General features: G+C 58.6%; 2 protein-coding genes across 2 annotated transcripts; both read right to left on the bottom strand.

Moving 5' to 3' along the window:
• Positions 1-1216: 1216 nt before the first annotated feature.
• Positions 1217-10133, bottom strand: ESS2 (ess-2 splicing factor homolog). The gene is made up of 10 exons (XM_059675831.1): positions 9965-10133; positions 8313-8481; positions 8119-8220; positions 7258-7427; positions 7029-7146; positions 6610-6743; positions 5701-5803; positions 4469-4578; positions 2269-2384; positions 1217-1769 (listed from the first exon to the last, which is right to left on the bottom strand). Exons 1-10 carry the CDS (start codon positions 10097-10099, stop codon positions 1490-1492), a joined length of 1437 nt encoding a protein of 478 aa, XP_059531814.1. The 5' UTR covers positions 10100-10133; the 3' UTR covers positions 1217-1489.
• A 338-nt stretch (positions 10134-10471) lies between these two features.
• Positions 10472-16116, bottom strand: GSC2 (goosecoid homeobox 2). Its single transcript, XM_059675917.1, has 3 exons — positions 14766-16116; positions 14403-14656; positions 10472-13634 (listed from the first exon to the last, which is right to left on the bottom strand). Exons 1-3 carry the CDS (start codon positions 15007-15009, stop codon positions 13530-13532), a joined length of 603 nt encoding a protein of 200 aa, XP_059531900.1. The 5' UTR covers positions 15010-16116; the 3' UTR covers positions 10472-13529.
• Positions 16117-17401: the final 1285 nt, after the last annotated feature.

Here is a 17401-nt window from a genome sequence, read left to right on the forward strand (position 1 = left end):
GTCACCCCACACGGCAGCCCTATCTTGTCATCCAGGACACACTCCCAACAGGCCAGCCACGTGCTGGAAGTGGTCAGCACCTGGCCTTAGGTGGCCCTGACTGGACGTCTCTCTCTGCATCTCACTCACGCCTGCTCAGACCTCTGCTTTCCCATTTCCTGGGGGCACCCTCAGGCCCAAGGCCACTCTTCCCCATGCGGGAAAAGTATCAAAACCCACACTTTGCAGTCCCAGACCTTGGTCCAAGCTCACCCGCTAAGCCCACCCCAGTCCCCTTGGTGGGTCCCCGGGCACAGCCAGGACTTGGCCACTGGAGTTTGCAGGAACTCACCGTCGAGGAGTGCAGGCTGGCCGTGTCCAGAAGGCAGCAGGCCCTGCACCAGCCTCCGGAGGCTATTGGCACTCAGGAGGGCAGAAGAGGACCAATGCAGGACTTAGGAAGATGGCCTAGTGCAAGGGCTGGGTGTGCTCGAAGCAGGACTCCAGTCTGAGGGGTTCCAGGTTGCCTCCCTGAGCAGCGAGCCCCCAAGGGCACAGTCTGACCCCACTTGAGGCAGAAGAGACCCATTTGGCAAGCAGCCATGGTCTTGGGCCCCCCAACTCCATGTGAAGCAGCTGGTCCTAGACCTTCTGGGGGTTGGGCACCAATATACTCAGGCTGCCAAGCCAGTGCTGGCTGGTGCTATAAATGGTGCTGCATGAGGCAAGCCCCGTTGCTTGACACTGTGGCCCAGGTTCCTGTTACCTGGGGCTATTACTGGTGGGAGTGAGGAGGTGAGATTGGTGACTCAGCATCTTAAGACTGGCAGTGCTGGAGCATGGGGGAGCTGGGGAGGAGGCAGGAAGATGGAGACAGCCCTGCCCCATCTGAGCTAGAAACCAGGTGCTTAGAAGTCATGGTGAAGCCACTGGGAAGGAACCTCACACAGGAGTGTGGCCTGACACCTACGTAGGACCCATGCAGCCCTGGGCCCAGAGCTCCAGGTGAACCCTAGAGGCTGAATTCCCAAGGGCTCCGTCCTTCCCTCAGAGGAACAGAATTTGAGGTGGGGGTCACAGGGGACCAATATGCTGTGAGCTCAGCTCAGGTTTTAAGCCCAGGAGTGCCACAGAATGCAATTCAGGTGGCAACAGGAAAGGTGAGACACCTAGCCCTCCAAGCGTATCTTCTCCCATAATCCTGAGACCTCGATGCAAGCAAAGGGACAGCCCTGCAGACTGTGCTATGTGTTCTTTAATTCCTGTTAAATAGAAATGGGCAGGGGTTCCATAGAAAAAAGTACCAGCAAAGCCCTGGGATGCATCCAAGGGCCATGGGGTGGGTCCTGTGCCAGCCTGGCTGTGACATGGCACCTTTCTTCTGTGGCTCCTGGGACAGTCACTGCTTTTGGCCCGGGCCTGGGTCCCCAAAAGGCCGGAGTCCTCTGCTGAATGGACAGCTGCCGTGCAGGCTCCACAAATATCCCATGAGCCCAGCCCGGGCCTGGCCCTAGAAGAAGTCTGAGGCTTTGCGCCGGGCAGGGAGCTGCAGCAGGTTGTCTGTGATGGAGGCCGGGTCCTGGCTGAGGGGGGTGCGTGTGGCCGAGCCAGGAGCTGGTGTGCTCGTCGGGGTCTGGGGCCCGCCGGCCGGGGTCTTGAGGTGGGCTGAGCGTGCTGGGGACGGTGTGTAGCTGGCCCGCAGGGCCCGGTCTGTGTATTTGCTGGCTGTTCTGCTCACAAGGCGCTGCAGGGCTGGGGACATGGCGGGGCTCAGGCCTTTGGGGGTGAGGCTGGGATAGAGGGAGTGAGCAAGAGAGGTAGATTAGGCCTGATGGGGCACCGCCAACAATAGGGCCTATCACACAGCTCCATAGGAAGACACATGGGAGACTCATGGTCATTCTGGGCTGAGGACCTCAGTGACCTGGCATACAAGTGTGGCCAAACTTGAGGTGGAGTGCTAATGTTGCCCTTGGCCATGGGGCTCGGGTAGACCCCAATTTTCTCTAAGGGGAATGATGACGTCCATGATCACAGGTGTGACAAGAGCTCAGAGTGGGACAACAGGCCTCACGGTACCTTTTAGGGAGGTGCCTGAGAGGTTGAAGAAAAAAACGACGGGGGCCCCCACATCCCGGTTCATACAGGGCCTCACTCCGGGCCAGGGAAGCTGCCACAGGACCCATCGAAGGACACCTGGGACTGCCCTGAAGACCGAATGTCCACACTGTTGGGGGTGGGGTTGAGTGGGAGCAGGGAGAAACCCCACGAGGGTCAGGCAGCCCTCACCTGGCCAGGTTCTCTGTCACTCTCCGCAAGGCCTCCTGCTTCTTGGCCCGGTTCTTGGCAGCAGCCTCGTTGGCCATCTTTAGCCCCAGCCGCTCCCTGCGGCCCGGCTCCAAGATCTACAAAGCAGGTGTGCGGGTGCTCACTGAGCTGGACAGTCCCTCACTGCTGGAAGGGCTGACTCTTCCCATGGCCCCCACCATCTCAACAACCCAACATCACCTCTCCTAAAAGCCCCTGAAGGCCTCCAACCGGCTAGCCCAGTGGTCGGCAAACTGCGGTTCGCGAGCCACATGTGGCTCTTTGGCCCCTTGAGTGTGGCTCTTCCACAAAATACCGACTTCTGCGCATGGGCCACGGAGTTTCAATCGCACTGTACGTGTGTGCTCGCACGTGCTATTTTGTGGAAAAGCCGCACTTAAGGAACCAAAGAGCCGCATGTGGCTCGTGAGCCGCAGTTTGCCGACCACTGGCCTAGGCCAAGCGGCTCCCCTGCCATCACGGTGCTCTCAAAGCTAGCACTGCTGAGTTAGGAACCTCACAATCTTAGAAAAGAGGGTCTTGTTTTAATCTGCTTCCCTCTGATTATCTTTCTGTCTTACCAACTTTCTGTATTTCTTTTGAGAACTTCCCAAAATGTGTCCTTGGCCTATTTTTCTAACAAGGTGCTTACCTTGGTTTTTTGTCTTTTTAGCTTTATTTACTTATTAGAGGCCTGGTGCACGAATTTGTGCACAGGCAGGGTCCCTCAGCCTTGCCAGCAAGCAGGGCTAATCGGGGCCATCTCACCCAGTCCTTTGACCACTATTTTCTTCTCATTGTTTTATACTTATTGTTTTCCTACTTAACTTTTCCAAGTTTCTGGAATACAATCTGCTATACAGATTAAGGACCTAGTTTACTTCATTTCCAAATTACTACTCAGCACAATTTGAGTTACCATCTCTAACACACCCTAAATTCTGACTTGAACTGAGGTTTGTTTCAAAATTTTTCTTCTTTTCTATTGACCTGTAGGTTCTAGGACCAGAGACACTCTTCTGACAGATCTACTGCTTTAGTATTGGACAGCACAGGTTCCTATCTTTCCTCTCTCAAATTTTCCTTGCAACCCAGAAAAATGTCAGAACCGAGGTATGAAAAACCTCTGTGTACGTACTGTCTAGACAGGCTACCTCTCTGAACTATCAAGGCAACATGAACTGTACTACACTGGGGAGGCCACCCGGCAGAGCCCACACCCTCGGGGGCGTGGAGGGGGGATAGGACAGTCAGTGTTCTCCTGTGGTTTCTTTGAAAGCTAAGTTACTCCTGGTTATTCTAAATTTCTGCTGCTACTGTGAGTGATACCAATTTTTTTTGTTGCATTTCAAACTGATCATTGCCAGCACTTAAGGGACTGGTTCAAGATGACTGACCCAGCCTTTTACGCAGGCCTTCTGCATCAATCCCAGACTCCAAACCCAATTCTTTGGGGTGTCAGAGCAGACGGGGTAATCCTGCACTCTTTGTCTCTGTGACAACACCAACCTCTGTCTCCCTTGACCTCCCAGCACCCCACAGTTGGTACAGGCAGCAGCCCAGCACCCAGATAGCAGGACTGCATGCTTCCTCCTTTCACACCATGCCAGTCGCTCAGTTTCCCCAACAAACTGCGTGTAGACCAGAGAACCTCATCTTCCCAATACCTCTCTGGGACCCCACCTGCTTGCCCATTTGCCCACACCATCCTGGGCCACCCCCATCTCTGCAAGAGGCCTCTCTGTGGAAGTGCACAGCCCTTCTGAGGACATGCACCCCATCCCACAGAATGCTGGGGTTCCGAGACCCTTCCCAGCCCTCAGCCTGCAGCGTAGCCCGAGCTCCGGGTCTGCCTCTGGGACCACCGGTCATCTCTGGGCAGCCCCATCTCTGGGACTGCAGGCTCAGAGGAGCCACAGCCATTCCCTGCCTCGACGCCTCGGCCCCACCCCACCAGTTCCTCCTTGGCAAAACCATCCACCCACCCACACCTGTCTTCACTGCCCTGGCACCATTGAGAAGTGCAGTGCCTGAGCAGGTGTGCGGCCTGGCACGTGGCTCGGCCCACTGGTCAGTTCTGCTTTGACAGTGGCAGCTGGGCCATCCTCTGTGCACTGAGCTATGGGTAGAAGACCACACATCCACCTGAGGTCCCACCTGTGCTCCCCTCACCACAACTCACCTTGAAGGCTGGCCCTGGTGTCCTGTCCACGTAGGGGGTTTCTGATCCTTCAACTCTCACTGGTGTGTTCTCAACCTCTCCCCAGGTCATCAACGGAGACTCGTTCACACCTACAGATGGAGAGCCCACAGACACCTCAGGCTAGGGGACCCAGGTGGGAACACAGCCTGGGCCCTCCCCCGCCATGAAGTCCCCCCATTCACCCCAGCTAACAAACACCAAGGCTGGCATCCTTCCACAGGACTCTGGAACCCTGGCTCTCTGCCCTCTGAGAGGGAAACATGGCCACCATGGGCCCAAGGCAGACCCAAGCCCCTACAGCCAGGCTTAGGGGAGCTCCCTAGAGAAGCTGGGCTGGGTCAGTGAGGTCCCCTCCTTAGCACAGGGCCACCCCAAGGGAAGAGACACTCAGGGGCTTCCAGAGATGCCGTATCTCCCAGGACCCTGGGCAAACCCCCACATGCCCTTGCCTAGAGCAGAAGGGCCAGTGCATGGGAGGGCAGAGGGACAGTGTGTGCACTGCGAGACCGTCCCCACGGCTCATACACCTCCGTGTGAGGAGATGCAGGGCCCAGAGGCCCCTCCTTACAGTGCTCTCTGGATTTAGGTTTGTAAGCACGGTGCTAACATGAGACCCAAAAACATTACCCTAGGACTGAGGGGGCGTCCAGCCCCAGCCAGGCCAGTGGCAGGAGGCAGGCAGCCTGAGAGAGGAACACAGGCTCCTGCAGCTCCCCAAGACCTACCTTGCCCACCCCACACAGGCTAGGCACGGCCCTTCAGGCCCCAGGTGTAACCAGCCTCCTGCAGACAACAACTTGCCTTCCATGCACATCTACAGAGGAAGATGTCTGCCTGGCAGCCCACTGGACTACATTGCCCTCACTGCAAATCAGGCCCCAGGCATCCCCCTGCACCCCTCAGCATGCTCACCACACCAGTCTGTCCAGCAGAGCCCCAACACCCCTGGTTCTGACAAACTCAGTCTGTCCTGCCCAGCTTAGGGCAAGGGACAGACCACCCAGCTAAACAAAGCAGGTCCCACACATCTCAGGTCGGGTATCCTTATAGACCAGCCCTGTCCCTGTGGATGGGACACTGGGTCCCTGAGTCACACATGGTGAGGGGCAGTCCCTAGGGGAGCGCCAAGAGTGGCCAGGACCAGCCTAGCAGCCCACCTCCCCCCAGGCCGTCCACAGGTGGGCCAGCTTGGCAGCGGGCGCATTTCTCACCAGGGGCAGGAGAAGGGGTGGCAACAAATCCAAATCCGCCCACTCGAGGGGATTCCTGGGGGATCAGCTCCTTGCCATCGGGGCCCACCTTGCCCTGTTTGTGCTGGAACAAGCAGAGAGACTGTGTCAGGGGGCTCACAACCACCCTCCCCACTGGCAGATGGGCAGGTGCACAGAACACAGTGGAAACACTTCCCAAGCCCCGAGGAGCAGAGCCGGGTCTCTGTGGCTGGTAGCCCCATTGGGGAAAAGTAGGGAGGCCCCTGACCCGTGCAAAGAACTTGAGGACCTGTCAGAGCAGGCCTCCAAAGAAGGACGCGCCCCCGTCTCCCCCTCCATGCAGGGTGGGGCTTGGCCACACCCCACCTGGGATATTTCCAGGGGCTACACTAACTATGGGTGCCTGCGCTCCGATTTCTTGCCATAAGGCCCCTGTAAGAGCCTCCAGAGAAGTCTCCCCACCTCCTGTCTCCACCCTTCAACTCCATGATCACCAGAACCGCCGTCACACGGGACTCCCACGCTTGGAAAGCTGTGCTGTTTGCCACACCAAGCCCCCCTCCACAGCCTACCCACTCCTGCTTACCCCCTCCCACGCCCAGCCCTGCCTGGTGCGGGGAAGCAGATTCGGCCAGACTGGCCTGGCTCTCAGCAGCTGACTTTGTCTCATGCCCTTGCCCCCCAAGGGAGGTGGCACCAATCTGGACCCACAGAATGTGTCTGACAAAACAGAGCCCCAGTGGGAGACCACATGGGTTGAGAACACACAGGGCCCTGCCACACAGGGGCCCCAAATACTTCTGCACTGCTGAGCGCTGCCAAGTCCAAGAACTCAATTAAGAGGAATAGTCAAGATCAAAGAAGTCATTTCTGCCCACAGCCAGCCTGCTGCTGGCTCCCGCCACTCACCTGGGCATTGAGGGCAGCAGCCTGCTGCAGCTGAGACCTGCTCAGGGCCTGGCTGAAGGGGTCCCTGAGGAAGCGAGTATTCTTGTGCACCACCTGCCGGGGCTTCTTAAACAGCTGCTCCTCATCAGGGACGCCTGGCAGACCGAGGAGAGATGGCAGCAGGTGTCAGGGGGGTGCTCAGGGCCCGAGAGAGGCCACATCATTCCCCGCTGAACAGACACATGGAGCCTACTTCAGTCTCCATATCACAAAACCCGAACAAAGCTGGGGAGAGCCTCACTCCCTCGCTGACTTCCCACACAAACCCACCTGCCCCAGACAGACCAGGACCCCTCGGAGGCCCAGAATACTAGCGAACAGAGACACACGCCTTGGAGGCCGGATCCAAACGCCCAGCCCTGCCCACGCCGCCTGCTCACCCTCTGGGTAGTACATGAGGGAGTTCTTGGCCTTGTATTTCCAGGTCTCTACGCCGGCCTGGCTGCTCTCAATGGCTTGGTGCTCTGCCGACGGGAGTGCAAGATTGTCTTTCTGCCTCTGCATCACATAAGGAAAAGCGAGGGTCAGAGCGCCCTAGGCACTGTGCCCTGGCCCTGGGACTTGGCCACCCCAACAGAGGGTGCTTGCGTCCCATGCACCCACGCATACCTTCTCAAACTCCTCCTCGGCCTGGTAGAGCCAGGCATGGCGTGCCCGGCTCTTCTCCTTGGCCACCTCCATGATCTCCTGGAAGGAGGCGTTGTCCTCGCTTGTGTACCGGCTCAGGAAGACATCCAGGCTGGGCAGGGGCTCCTTCTCCTCCTCCTCTCCAGCCTCTCCTGCTCAGGGGTAAAGGGAGGAGGGGGTGACACAGAACCATAAATGGCACAAACACCACTTGGCAGTCTGTGGGTCCCGGGAACCGCACTTACCTACAAGCAGGGCTAGAACCTCACACCTGATCCTGGGTCTGGTTCTGAGAGCCCACACTGCCAGACAACTCCCCACCCGGGGGCAGAACCAACCACCCCAAGTGCCCAGGGGGCCTTCAGTGGCTCTCCTCATCTGCTGGATGCCAAGTGAAGTGTGTGATCTGACTCAGACTGGAAGGGGAGCACCCACAGGTTTGCCCAGGGTCCTGGGAGTCATGGCAGCTCTGGAAGCCCCTGAGTGTCCCTTCCCTTGGGGTGGGGTGCCACCAGTGACCCAGGTGGGGGTGAGCCCGGAGCCCTGCCACCCACTGCAGCCATCCCCCCAAACCAGGGTACATTCCAGCCAACAAACACCAAGGCTGACAGCTGGCCCTCTATCCTTCCCCAGGATTCTGGAACCCTGGCATCTCTGCCCTCTGGGAGGGAAACAAGGCCACTATGTGCCCAAGGCAGGCCCAGGCCCCTACAGCCGGGGGCTTAGCTTGGAGGAGGGGCGCTCCCTAGAGAAGCCGGGCTGGGTCAGCGAGGGCCCCTTCCTAGCACAGGGCCAGGAGTCTCCTAGGGGTCACTGACCATGTGGCAGAAAGAGGGCACTCACCATCACCATCCTCGAGGCCCTGGCCTCGGCCCTGGGGCTTGTGGCCCCCCACTCCAGTCCCTGTGTGCACCTCAGGGGTTTCAAACGTGGCTGGAGTGACATCTGGGGAAAGGGAGGAAATGGGGATTAGAGCGAACCCGAGGCAACAGTTCAGAGAGCGATCCCGGCTGTGCCGCCCACAGGAGTCCTCTTACAGGGCGGCGGGGGCTCTCGGGACATCTTGCCCAGAGCAGAGCCAAACTTGATGGCGATCTGGCGCATCCGCTCCAGGTCTCCATTCTCCTCGGCCTCCAGATATTCCTTCTGTGCCTGCAGCTTCTCCACGTCAGGAAAGAAGTCCCTCTGGATGACTGTCTGGAGGCCCTGTCAGGAGAGATCAGAGCAAGAGTCAGAGCTGCCATCCAGGCTCACCTGCCTCTGTCAACTGATGCACACGCTAAGGCCATTGCTGACCATCCGCCCCCCACCCCTGTCCAGCCCAATGCTCCCGAGTTTAGGGGCATCTTCTGATGAGGACAACATCCCTGCCATGGTCGGGTAGCTCAGCTGGAGCATCCTCCCAATGTGCCAGGGTTGTGGGTTTGATCCCCGGTTAGGGAGCCAACCAATGAATGTATAAGTGGGTGGAACAGTAAGTCCATGTTTTCTTCACTCTCCCAAGTCAATAAATAAAAAAAATAGCATTTTAAAAAACATCCCGCCGGAACCGGTTTGGCTAAGTGGATAGAGCGTCGGCCTGCGGACTGAAGGGTCCCGGGTTTGATTCCGGTCAGGGGCGTGTACCTGGGTTGCAGGCGCATCCCCAGTGGGAGATGTGCAGGAGGCAGCTGATCGATGTTTCTCTCTCATTGATGTTTCTAACTCTCTATCTCTCTCCCTTCCTCTCTGTAAAAAATCAATAAAATATATTTTTAAAAAAAGAATAAAAAAAAATATATATATATATTTTTTTAAAAATCCCATGTGGCTGTAACATCTAACATTGCTAAATGCTCCTCTGATTTCCATGAAGCCGTTCTCCCTCCCTTATTAACTGGTCATTCTCATTCTCATCTGCTGGCCCCACTTCCACACCTGCTGGACCAAGGTTTTCATCAGGTTGGTGCAAGTGAAGCCGGGGAGAAGGCGGACTGCCACCTTCACTCCAACAGTGAGCTTCTGTTTCCAGTATAAGACCTCAGTGACGCCTGGGTCCTCCTTTACCTGGATGACTTCAGACACACACACACACACACACACACACACACACACACACACACACACCGCCACCAGCACGAATTGTGATCCCCAACCCTGCACCTCCGCCCAGACCTTGCTCCTCAGCTGTACACTTGTGCACTCAGCTGTCCACTAACGCCCCCTGTCTGTACAGCCTAGAAGCCTCCCAAACTTAACCGGTCCCACACCAAACACATCCTCCAAGCGCCTCCTCTTGCCTGTTTGCGGTATGTTTCCAGATGCCGCCACAAACGCAGGACTCCCAGACTTTGCACTCGCCATCACCGCTCTCTAGAAGGTCCTCTTTGCCACTGGCCTTCCAAACTCACTCCCGCGTCCATAGAAAACCTTGTTTCCCTAATCCCCCACACATACAAGCAGCGCTGCCTCCTCTCTCGCCTGCGACACTGCTTCCTCCATCACGGACACCCACCCGCTTCTGCACTGTGCTTACTTGGCTCTCGTACCGCCCAAACCGCAAGGGCAGGGACTGGGGCTGCTTCACCTCGGCGAGAGGAGGAGAGTGCCTCAACCAGTGGGGGGCGGGGGGGTGCCCCAGAGGAGCGCGAGGGGGGTGGGGTGGGAGGGGAGGACCCAGAAGTCGCTGGCGTCCGCGCCGAGGTCTTACCTCGATGTACTCTTCCTCGTCCAAGACCTTTTGCTTCCTCGTCACACCCCCGGCCTCCCCAGCCGCCCGCTTTCTCCCGGGCCCGGACGCGGTGGAAAGGAGCAGGGCCCGGGGAGACGCGCTGGGCGTCTCCATCGCTATCCCAGGACTGCTCAGAAGGCGCGTCACAGCGTCAGAGGGGCGGGACTGTGCCGGCTGCACCAGCGCTTCCAACTGTTGGCCAATGGGAGAACTGCGCGTTTCGGAGGCCGAGCCGCGCGCCGCAATGACGTCACCAAAAGCCCTCGCCCTTATGGGAATTGTAGTCTTCTCCCCACCCCTCGCTATTCTTATGTACCTGAGCTGTGGGCACTAGGCGGCGCTGTGGTGGTGGAGGGGTTAAGGGGCGTGTCATTCACTCTAATCGTGAAAAGTTCCTGTATTAAGTAAGGCTTTGGCATCCCGATTTTTGGCAAATAATCACTGCCTATGCTTCCATATTATCAACAAAAACACACACTTCAAGAATTTTGGTTATATACACGTTTCAAAGCTTTTATTAAAATTTTATGCAAAAAAAATTTTATGCAAGAAAAGAACTCTAGACAATTTTTGATAGTTATCTAACAAAACAAAAAGAAAGCAAAATATAATGGTTCAATAAAGAAATATCTGGTTAAAATTTTTCAGGTCCCTGGGAGTGGTGGGGGGAGGGGAGAAAGAGGGCAATGGGGTACGAAAACAAGAAAATTTGAAAAAAATTTTCAGGTCCCTAAATGCCAGAGTGGGCTCCCAGAAGAGGGTTCATTCTCATTGAAGTGGACCAGAAAATTGCCTAAGCATTTTTCAGGATTGATAACTTATTCTCAAAAGGAGGTTGAGAATTAATGTCAAAAAAGTAATGTTATCCCAACATGATTTAGTACAATAAGCAGTCATTCCTTTATTCACTGGGGATTCCATGGTGTTGGTTCCTGCCCTCACAGAGCTAACAGTCCAATGAGGAAGACAGACCCTGGTTAGGTCATCCCACGAACAAGCTTACAACTGCAGTTGACAGGAGCAAGAACAGAGTTTGTGCTTGTGGAATCTCCAGTCAGGGGAAGTTTTCCTGGGCAGGGGGTGAATGCAGATCGAAATGATGAACAGGCATTGATCAGGTGGAGAGGGAAAAGCATGGCCAAAGAGCAGCATGAGGGAGAAGACCTTGGGAAATACAGAGTACAAGGAGCAGTGAGGTGTGAGATGATGCCAGAGAGGCAGGCCAGGCTGCAATCGATGGAACCTGTGGGTCATGGGGCAATGGGAAGCCCTTGGAGTGCTGTAGTCAGGGGAGAGGCAGGTTCAGACTTGCAGAGGTTATGCAGAATGAATTAAAAAGGAACCAGAGAGGATAGAGGTGGCAAGACTGAAGGTAGCTGCAACGGTCAAGGTGAGAGATGATGGAGGTTTTCATCAGGCTGGTGCAACTGAAGCTGAAGAGAAGGTAGATTCTGGGATTGTTTTTGGAAATTGAGATCAACTTGCTGTTGGCTTGTGTCTGGTTGGTGAGGGAGAGGCGGGGCCAGGGTAACTGCCTGCCCTTTGGTTCATGTACCTGGTATGTACGAGGGAAGAGCTTGCCTTCCCAGGACAAGGTGACGTTGAGGGCCTGTGGGCTTCCAGGTAAAATAATCAAAGGGACAGTTGGCCATAAATATCTAGTTCTGGGGAGAGGCCTGACCTGGATATGTAAATGTGGCAGCTGAGAATGGAGGAGATAGACCAGGGTGAAAATGGAGACGAGAGGGGAGTTCCTAAGACTCAGCCTCAAGGATACCTACTAGTATAAGTTAACAGCCAGCTGTGGAGGTGAGCCTGCCCAAGAGCAGCTAGAGAGAAAGGAGAAGAATCAAAAGGGCAACATAGCCACCGGTCCCTTGAAGATGGAACTTTAATCCTGGCTGCCTCACACAAAGACAAATAACCACTCAGCCAAGGAGGGCAAAGGTCCAGTAACCCAGCGAGATGAGCGTGTCCCAGCCAAGGCGGAGCTCCACAGGCCGACTGTGCCGTGGCCAAGGATAAGGCCGGGATTCAGGGAAAAGAGCTCGGTGACAGCCAGAAGTGTGCATGCTGGGAGGCGAGGCAACAGCTGCCGTCTTGGCAGCACCCGGCAGTTTTAGGGCGGCCCTGGCTGGGAACACCATGCCTGCTGGGTGTTGTCTGAGCTGGCCAGCCTTGGACAGTCCCAAGAGCTGCAGCCCTGACTTCAGTGACTTTTATAGAAGAACTGTGTCTCCTGCCAGATACTCCTCCCAAACTCCCTCCAGGACCTGTGAGGGGGGCAGAGCAAGGTCCTCGAGCCAGAGGAGGGGGTGTTAGGTTCCTTGGGCCCACTGTCTGGTTCTACTTGGGGAGCTGAAGTCACATTTCCACCCTATCCTCCAGCCAGGGGGCAGGATGATGGAAGGGAAAGCAGACGTTTTCAAGGCAGTGTGTGTGTGTGTGTGTGTGTGTGTGTGTGTGTGTTGGTGTCCCCAGCTGAGCCTCCTCTTGTCCTACAGGGTGGCAGAGATTGACTGCTGTGAGGGAGGCAGACACCACAGCATGGAAATCTGCCCCCCAGGGAGGAAGCGAAGGACCCCCCCACCATGAAGCAGCACATAGAGGCCAGTGCAGGCCTCCAGGGGCCAGACCAGTACTGGTAGGGCAGTCTGCTCTGCTGAAGGGCACCCTGGTGCAGGGATTGAGTACTTACTGGACTGTGCTCCCCAAGGCAAGCTGCCCACCCCCCTCCCTGGGAAGGAGAGAGAAGGGACAGGTTCCGGCTGGGTGTGGGAGTGGAGCCAGGGCAGACTTCGGACTCAACTTCTTTTTGTTTGTTTTGTTATCCTCACCGGAGGATTTTTAGAGAGTGGAAGGGAGGGGGGAGAGAGAGAGAGAGAGAGAAATATCGATGTGAGAGAGACACATCAATTGGTTGCCTCCCAACCAGGGCCGGGTCTCGAGCCTGCAACCGAGGTACCGACATGACAGGAATCGAACCTCTTCAGTCCAAGGGCTAAAGCTCTATCTACTGAGCTGAACAAGCTAGGGCTAGACTCCACTGCTTTTGTGGTGTTTTAGCGGCTTGTTTGTTTTCCGTTGTTGCAATAGGCTCACAGGAAAGGTCTGAACATGGAGCTGGCAGCAACCCCAGGATGCACAGACGTGACCACGCACCCTGCCTCGGGGGGGGGGCTGGAGGCCAGGTCCGGGGTCACATGCAGGGTGCAGAGAGGAGGGAGGCCCGCAGGCCCAGGAAAGAAAGGATTCTAGGTCCCCTCTGGACAGCGGGCGGTTCCTGTCCCCTGGGCGGGTTAGTGCCTGGAAGGAGGGTGGAAGCCGACCTGCTCTGTGCCCGCCCTGCCCCCAGGCCTCTAGCCCGCAGGCCCTTGGGCAGCAGCGCGCACCTGGGTCCTCGGAGTTCTCTCCTTTCACGAGCAGGCGGCGCAGGGACACTCACAGGATCCTCACGCCAGGGCAGAGGAGGGCAGAGGAGGGCAGGACAGCCGCCTCTCGGAGCCGGCCCCAGGCGGCCAGGCCGAGGAGCAGCTCGCGAGGATCAGCATCTGTTCTTGGGGGGCTTCTTGGCTCCGGGCAGGAGCCTCGCAGCCGCAGACGCCCGCTTCTGGTGTCGCCATTTGGCCCGGCGGTTCTTGAACCAAACCTGAGGCGGAGGAGCTGCTCAGGCAGGACCCGCGTGCGCCGGGCTCCCAGAGATGCGGGGGTCCCGCCGGGCTCCCAGAGGTGCGGGGGTCCCGCCGGGCTCCCAGAGGTGCGGGGGTCCCGCCGGGCTCCCAGAGGTGCGGGTCCCGGCGGGCTCCCAGAGATGCGGGGGTCCCGCCGGGCTCCCAGAGGTGCGGGTCCCGGCGGGCTCCCAGAGATGCGGGGGTCCCGCCGGGCTCCCAGAGGTGCGGGTCCCGCCGGGCTCCCAGAGATGCGGGGGTCCCGCCGGGCTCCCAGAGGTGCGGGTCCCGGCGGGCGTGAGGGCGGACGAGCGCTACGGAGCCGGCGTGGGGTAGCAGCTGCGGCCACGGTCCGGTCCGGGTCGCGGGACGGGAACCCCTTTCCCACGCGGACCAGCCATCCCTCCCTAACCCCCTCCCACCCCCGTCTCCGCCCCGCGGCGCCCAGGGCGCCCCTCCTGCCGCTCGGTGGTCTTCTGAGCTTCCCGAATTCTGAAACTGGACCGCGCGCCTCATTTACCGTCAGGGCGAAATTAAGTTTGAAACAAAGGAAAGGTAAGCTAGCCTTACCTCCCCTCTGGTTCCCAGAAGATTTCCTTCCCCACCGGTGCCTGTCCCCGCCGGCCCCTCGCCCCATGGCTGTCCCCGGGCCTCCCGCCCCTCCCGCCGCCGCCCCAGAGCGGACGTTCCGAGAAGAGGAGCCACCCGGACCCCGGGGACCCTCGGGCAGCCCCGCAGGCGGGCCCCACCTCCACGCGCTCCTCGCGCAGGCGGATGCGGCCGGCCAGGCGCTCCCGCGTGCCCACGTCGGGGTACTGGTTCTGCACGAAGAGCGCCTCCAGCGCCTGCAGCTGCTCCTCGCTGAAGATGGTGCGGTGGCGCCGCGTGCGCCGCTGCGGGCCGGGGCCGCCCGTGCCGGGCAGTGCCCCGGAGCTTCCGGGCGGCACGGCCAAGGGCAAGGGCGCCGAGGGCCCCAGCCTCAGCGGCCACGGCAGCCGCGCGCCTGCGGGGCGAGGGCGTGGTGAGGCGCGGGGCGGGGAGCGGGGGGCGCGCTCTGCACCGACCTCGCCGTGACCCCGCACCTCCCGCGCCCGCGCCCCGCGGCCACTCACCCAGCCTGGCGGCCGGCTCCGGGGGCCTCCGGGGGCCGCAGCAGCAGCAGCAGGCGCAGGGCGCAGCCTCGGGCGCCCCGGGGTCCCCGGGCTCCGCAGGGCTCTGGCGGCCGGCTGGCTGCGGCAGGCGGGCAGCCCGGCCCGGGGGGCGTCTTTCGGGCAAACTGGAGAGGATGTGCTCGATGGAGAAGGGGCAGGGCTGCCCGGGGCCCCTGCGGCTCGTCGCACCCCCCGCCGCTGCCATTCCGGCCCGGCCCGGCCGCCGCCGCCTCTGGAATATATACGTCGGGGGTGGGGGGAGCGCGCGATAATCCCCGGGCCGGGCGCCTGGTCCACGCGGGATAATCCCGCCGCGTGGCCGGGAGCTCGCTAATCCCCGACAGCGGCGGCGGCAAATGCTGTCCCGCCACGGCGCGCGGGGGCCAGCCGAGCCTCGGAGACGGGACCCGCAGGAAGCGCGGGGAGCCTCCCACCGCCCGCGGAGCCTGGCCGCCTCGCCGTGCTGCTAGGGTAGCGGCCCCGAGGATGCCCTCACCCTGGCAGCCCTCGAAGCGCAGCGGCGCCTCTGAGCCAGACGCTGGCCCCCTCCTCCTGTAGCCAAGGAGCCCAGGGCTGCTCCTGGTCCCCATCGGGACCCTATCGAGGCGGGTGAACTGGTCAGAAGAAACCCACCCAAACTGCGCAGCCTCCTAGCCCCATCACTACTGGGCCCCAACCTCAAACGGGGCAAAGCCAGGATCCCAACCAAACTCTTGGGCCCCAAACCTCCCACCCGCTTCAGAGCCCAGTCTTAGCCTCCTGGAGGAAATAGGGGTGAGGGCAGGAGCTGTGTCCCCAGTTCCCGGCCTTCTCTCCTGGGTCAGGGGAGCCTATACAAGCCCTAGCTCACATGCCATTGGTTTGGGGCCTGGGCAGTGAGTGGGAAGAACCTGCTGAGACTGACAGTGTGTCATTGAGGCAAGTGAGGAAAATGCTATTGGAACATGGAGGGAAGGAGACCCTGGTCAGAGCGGCAAGCATTTAGCAACATTGTGACCTGCAGTAGAGCAGGACATAGGGAATAGACAATGTACCTAATGAATGAGAGGATCTAGCTAAGGAGCTGCCCAGCGGGGATGTTGAAGGAGCTGCCTGGCTTCTAGTTACCCTCAATGAATGGAGAGGAGAGAACTGAGCTGCAGAGGGAAATGCTAAATACAAAGAAGCCAGCCTACTGCGTTAAACACAGCCAGCTGCATGAACCAGCAGTTCCCTTCCTGGGGATGTACCCTAGAGAAGTGAAAACTTCCGTACATACAGACGCTGCCTACGAGTGTTTAGACCAACTTTATTCATCATCGCCAAAGCATACAAACCCAGAAGCCCACCAGCAGGTGAGTGCATGCATGCACTGAGGTCCACCATGCCAGGGAGGAACCCAGAGTGTCAGTGACACACAACACAATGGACCTTAGAGACATGGTGCTGAGCGAAAGTCAGTCCCAAAAGGCTGCATCCTCGTGATTTTATTTATGTGACACTTTGGAAAAGGCAACGTCAGAGTGACAGAGAACAGAAGATTGGTTGGGGTGGAGGAGGACCAAAGTGAGTTGTTTAGGGTGAGGGAGCACCCAAGGGAGACGGAAGAGGAGAGAGGAAGATGCTGAGAGGGAGGCCAGCTCCACTCCAGCTTGGGGTGTCTGGGGTCACCTTGACTGAGGTTCGGGGTGCACAGCTTCCCCTGCCAGGGTGCCTCCCATCTGGCCGACGCTCCAGTGAGTCACCAGCTCACATCTTGGGGGTGGAGGGGTCCTGGGTGGGGCAGGGGGCACTTACCCCAGCCCTGCTGTGCCCAGCCCACTGCTTCTCAAATTAGGTCCGCTGCATTCAGGCTCCCCAGGATTCTGGTTGGGCACAATCTCTGGGCAGAGGTAGGAGAGGAGGGGTGATGGACAGGCTTCGGCCTCTGATGCTTGAGTTGGTTGTGAGGCTGTACCAGGCTCCCCTTCTCCCAGGAGTGCTGAGTGCCTCTGAAGGTGTAGGTGGCTCCCCTGATGGGTTGATCCAGATTCTCATCTTCGAGGTCATCCAGTGGACGGGGAGATCTAACATCCGCCTCCCAGGATCTGAGCTTGGTACCCCTGCCAGTGCGGGGACCCCGCTGCTGTCATGAGAGCTGAGTGGCCCAGCAGCTACAACAGTTTCTGTTTTGTGCCACTTTTGCTGTGTTCCTGGGGAAAGCAGCCCCTCCAAGACCCAGAACCTAAAGTCACAAGGATGTGAACACAGATTCCCCGGCTGGGTCCCTGTGAATACTGGTGAGTGGGACTCCCCATCTCCACCCCCAGGTCCAGACCCGTGTTTTCCAGGAATTGGAAACCCAGCACCATGTCACACCAGTTCTCTACGTGCCTCTTCCCTCTACTTCCTTGTCTCTGAAATTCTGGCCTGGATGTCCAGGCCCCAGAACCAATCGACTCAACGGTTTGCTGTGGCCCTCGGGCCCCTGTCTTCTTTTCCTCAGCACTGTCCCTTCCACACCATGTGGATGACTGACGTGCTGCTCCATGGAAGCCCTGCCCTTTGGGGACTTTCCCCTCATCGCTACTGTTCAGGGCCACCCGAGGTGTCAGCAAAGGAGGCCACATGGGTGTGTC

The sequence above is a fragment of the Myotis daubentonii genome, chromosome 19 (assembly GCF_963259705.1).
Source record: "Myotis daubentonii chromosome 19, mMyoDau2.1, whole genome shotgun sequence".
Lineage (NCBI taxonomy): Eukaryota > Metazoa > Chordata > Mammalia > Chiroptera > Vespertilionidae > Myotis > Myotis daubentonii.

Bases quoted from the DNA above. Each gene is read 5' to 3' on its own strand.
- GSC2 (XM_059675917.1), bottom strand. From the start codon at position 15,009: ATGGCAGCGGCGGGGGGTGCGACGAGCCGCAGGGGCCCCGGGCAGCCC. The intron at 14,657-14,765 runs GTGAGTGGCCGC...CTCGCCCCGCAG, and splicing joins GGAGCCGGCCGCCAGGCTGG to GCGCGCGGCTGCCGTGGCCG. The intron at 13,635-14,402 runs GTGGGGCCCGCC...CCTCCGCCTCAG, and splicing joins TGCGCGAGGAGCGCGTGGAG to GTTTGGTTCAAGAACCGCCG.
- ESS2 (XM_059675831.1), bottom strand. From the start codon at position 10,099: ATGGAGACGCCCAGCGCGTCTCCCCGGGCCCTGCTCCTTTCCACCGCG. The intron at 8,221-8,312 runs GTAAGAGGACTC...CCCTTTCCCCAG, and splicing joins CCGAGAGCCCCCGCCGCCCT to ATGTCACTCCAGCCACGTTT. The intron at 7,147-7,257 runs GTATGCGTGGGT...TATGTGATGCAG, and splicing joins CCGAGGAGGAGTTTGAGAAG to AGGCAGAAAGACAATCTTGC.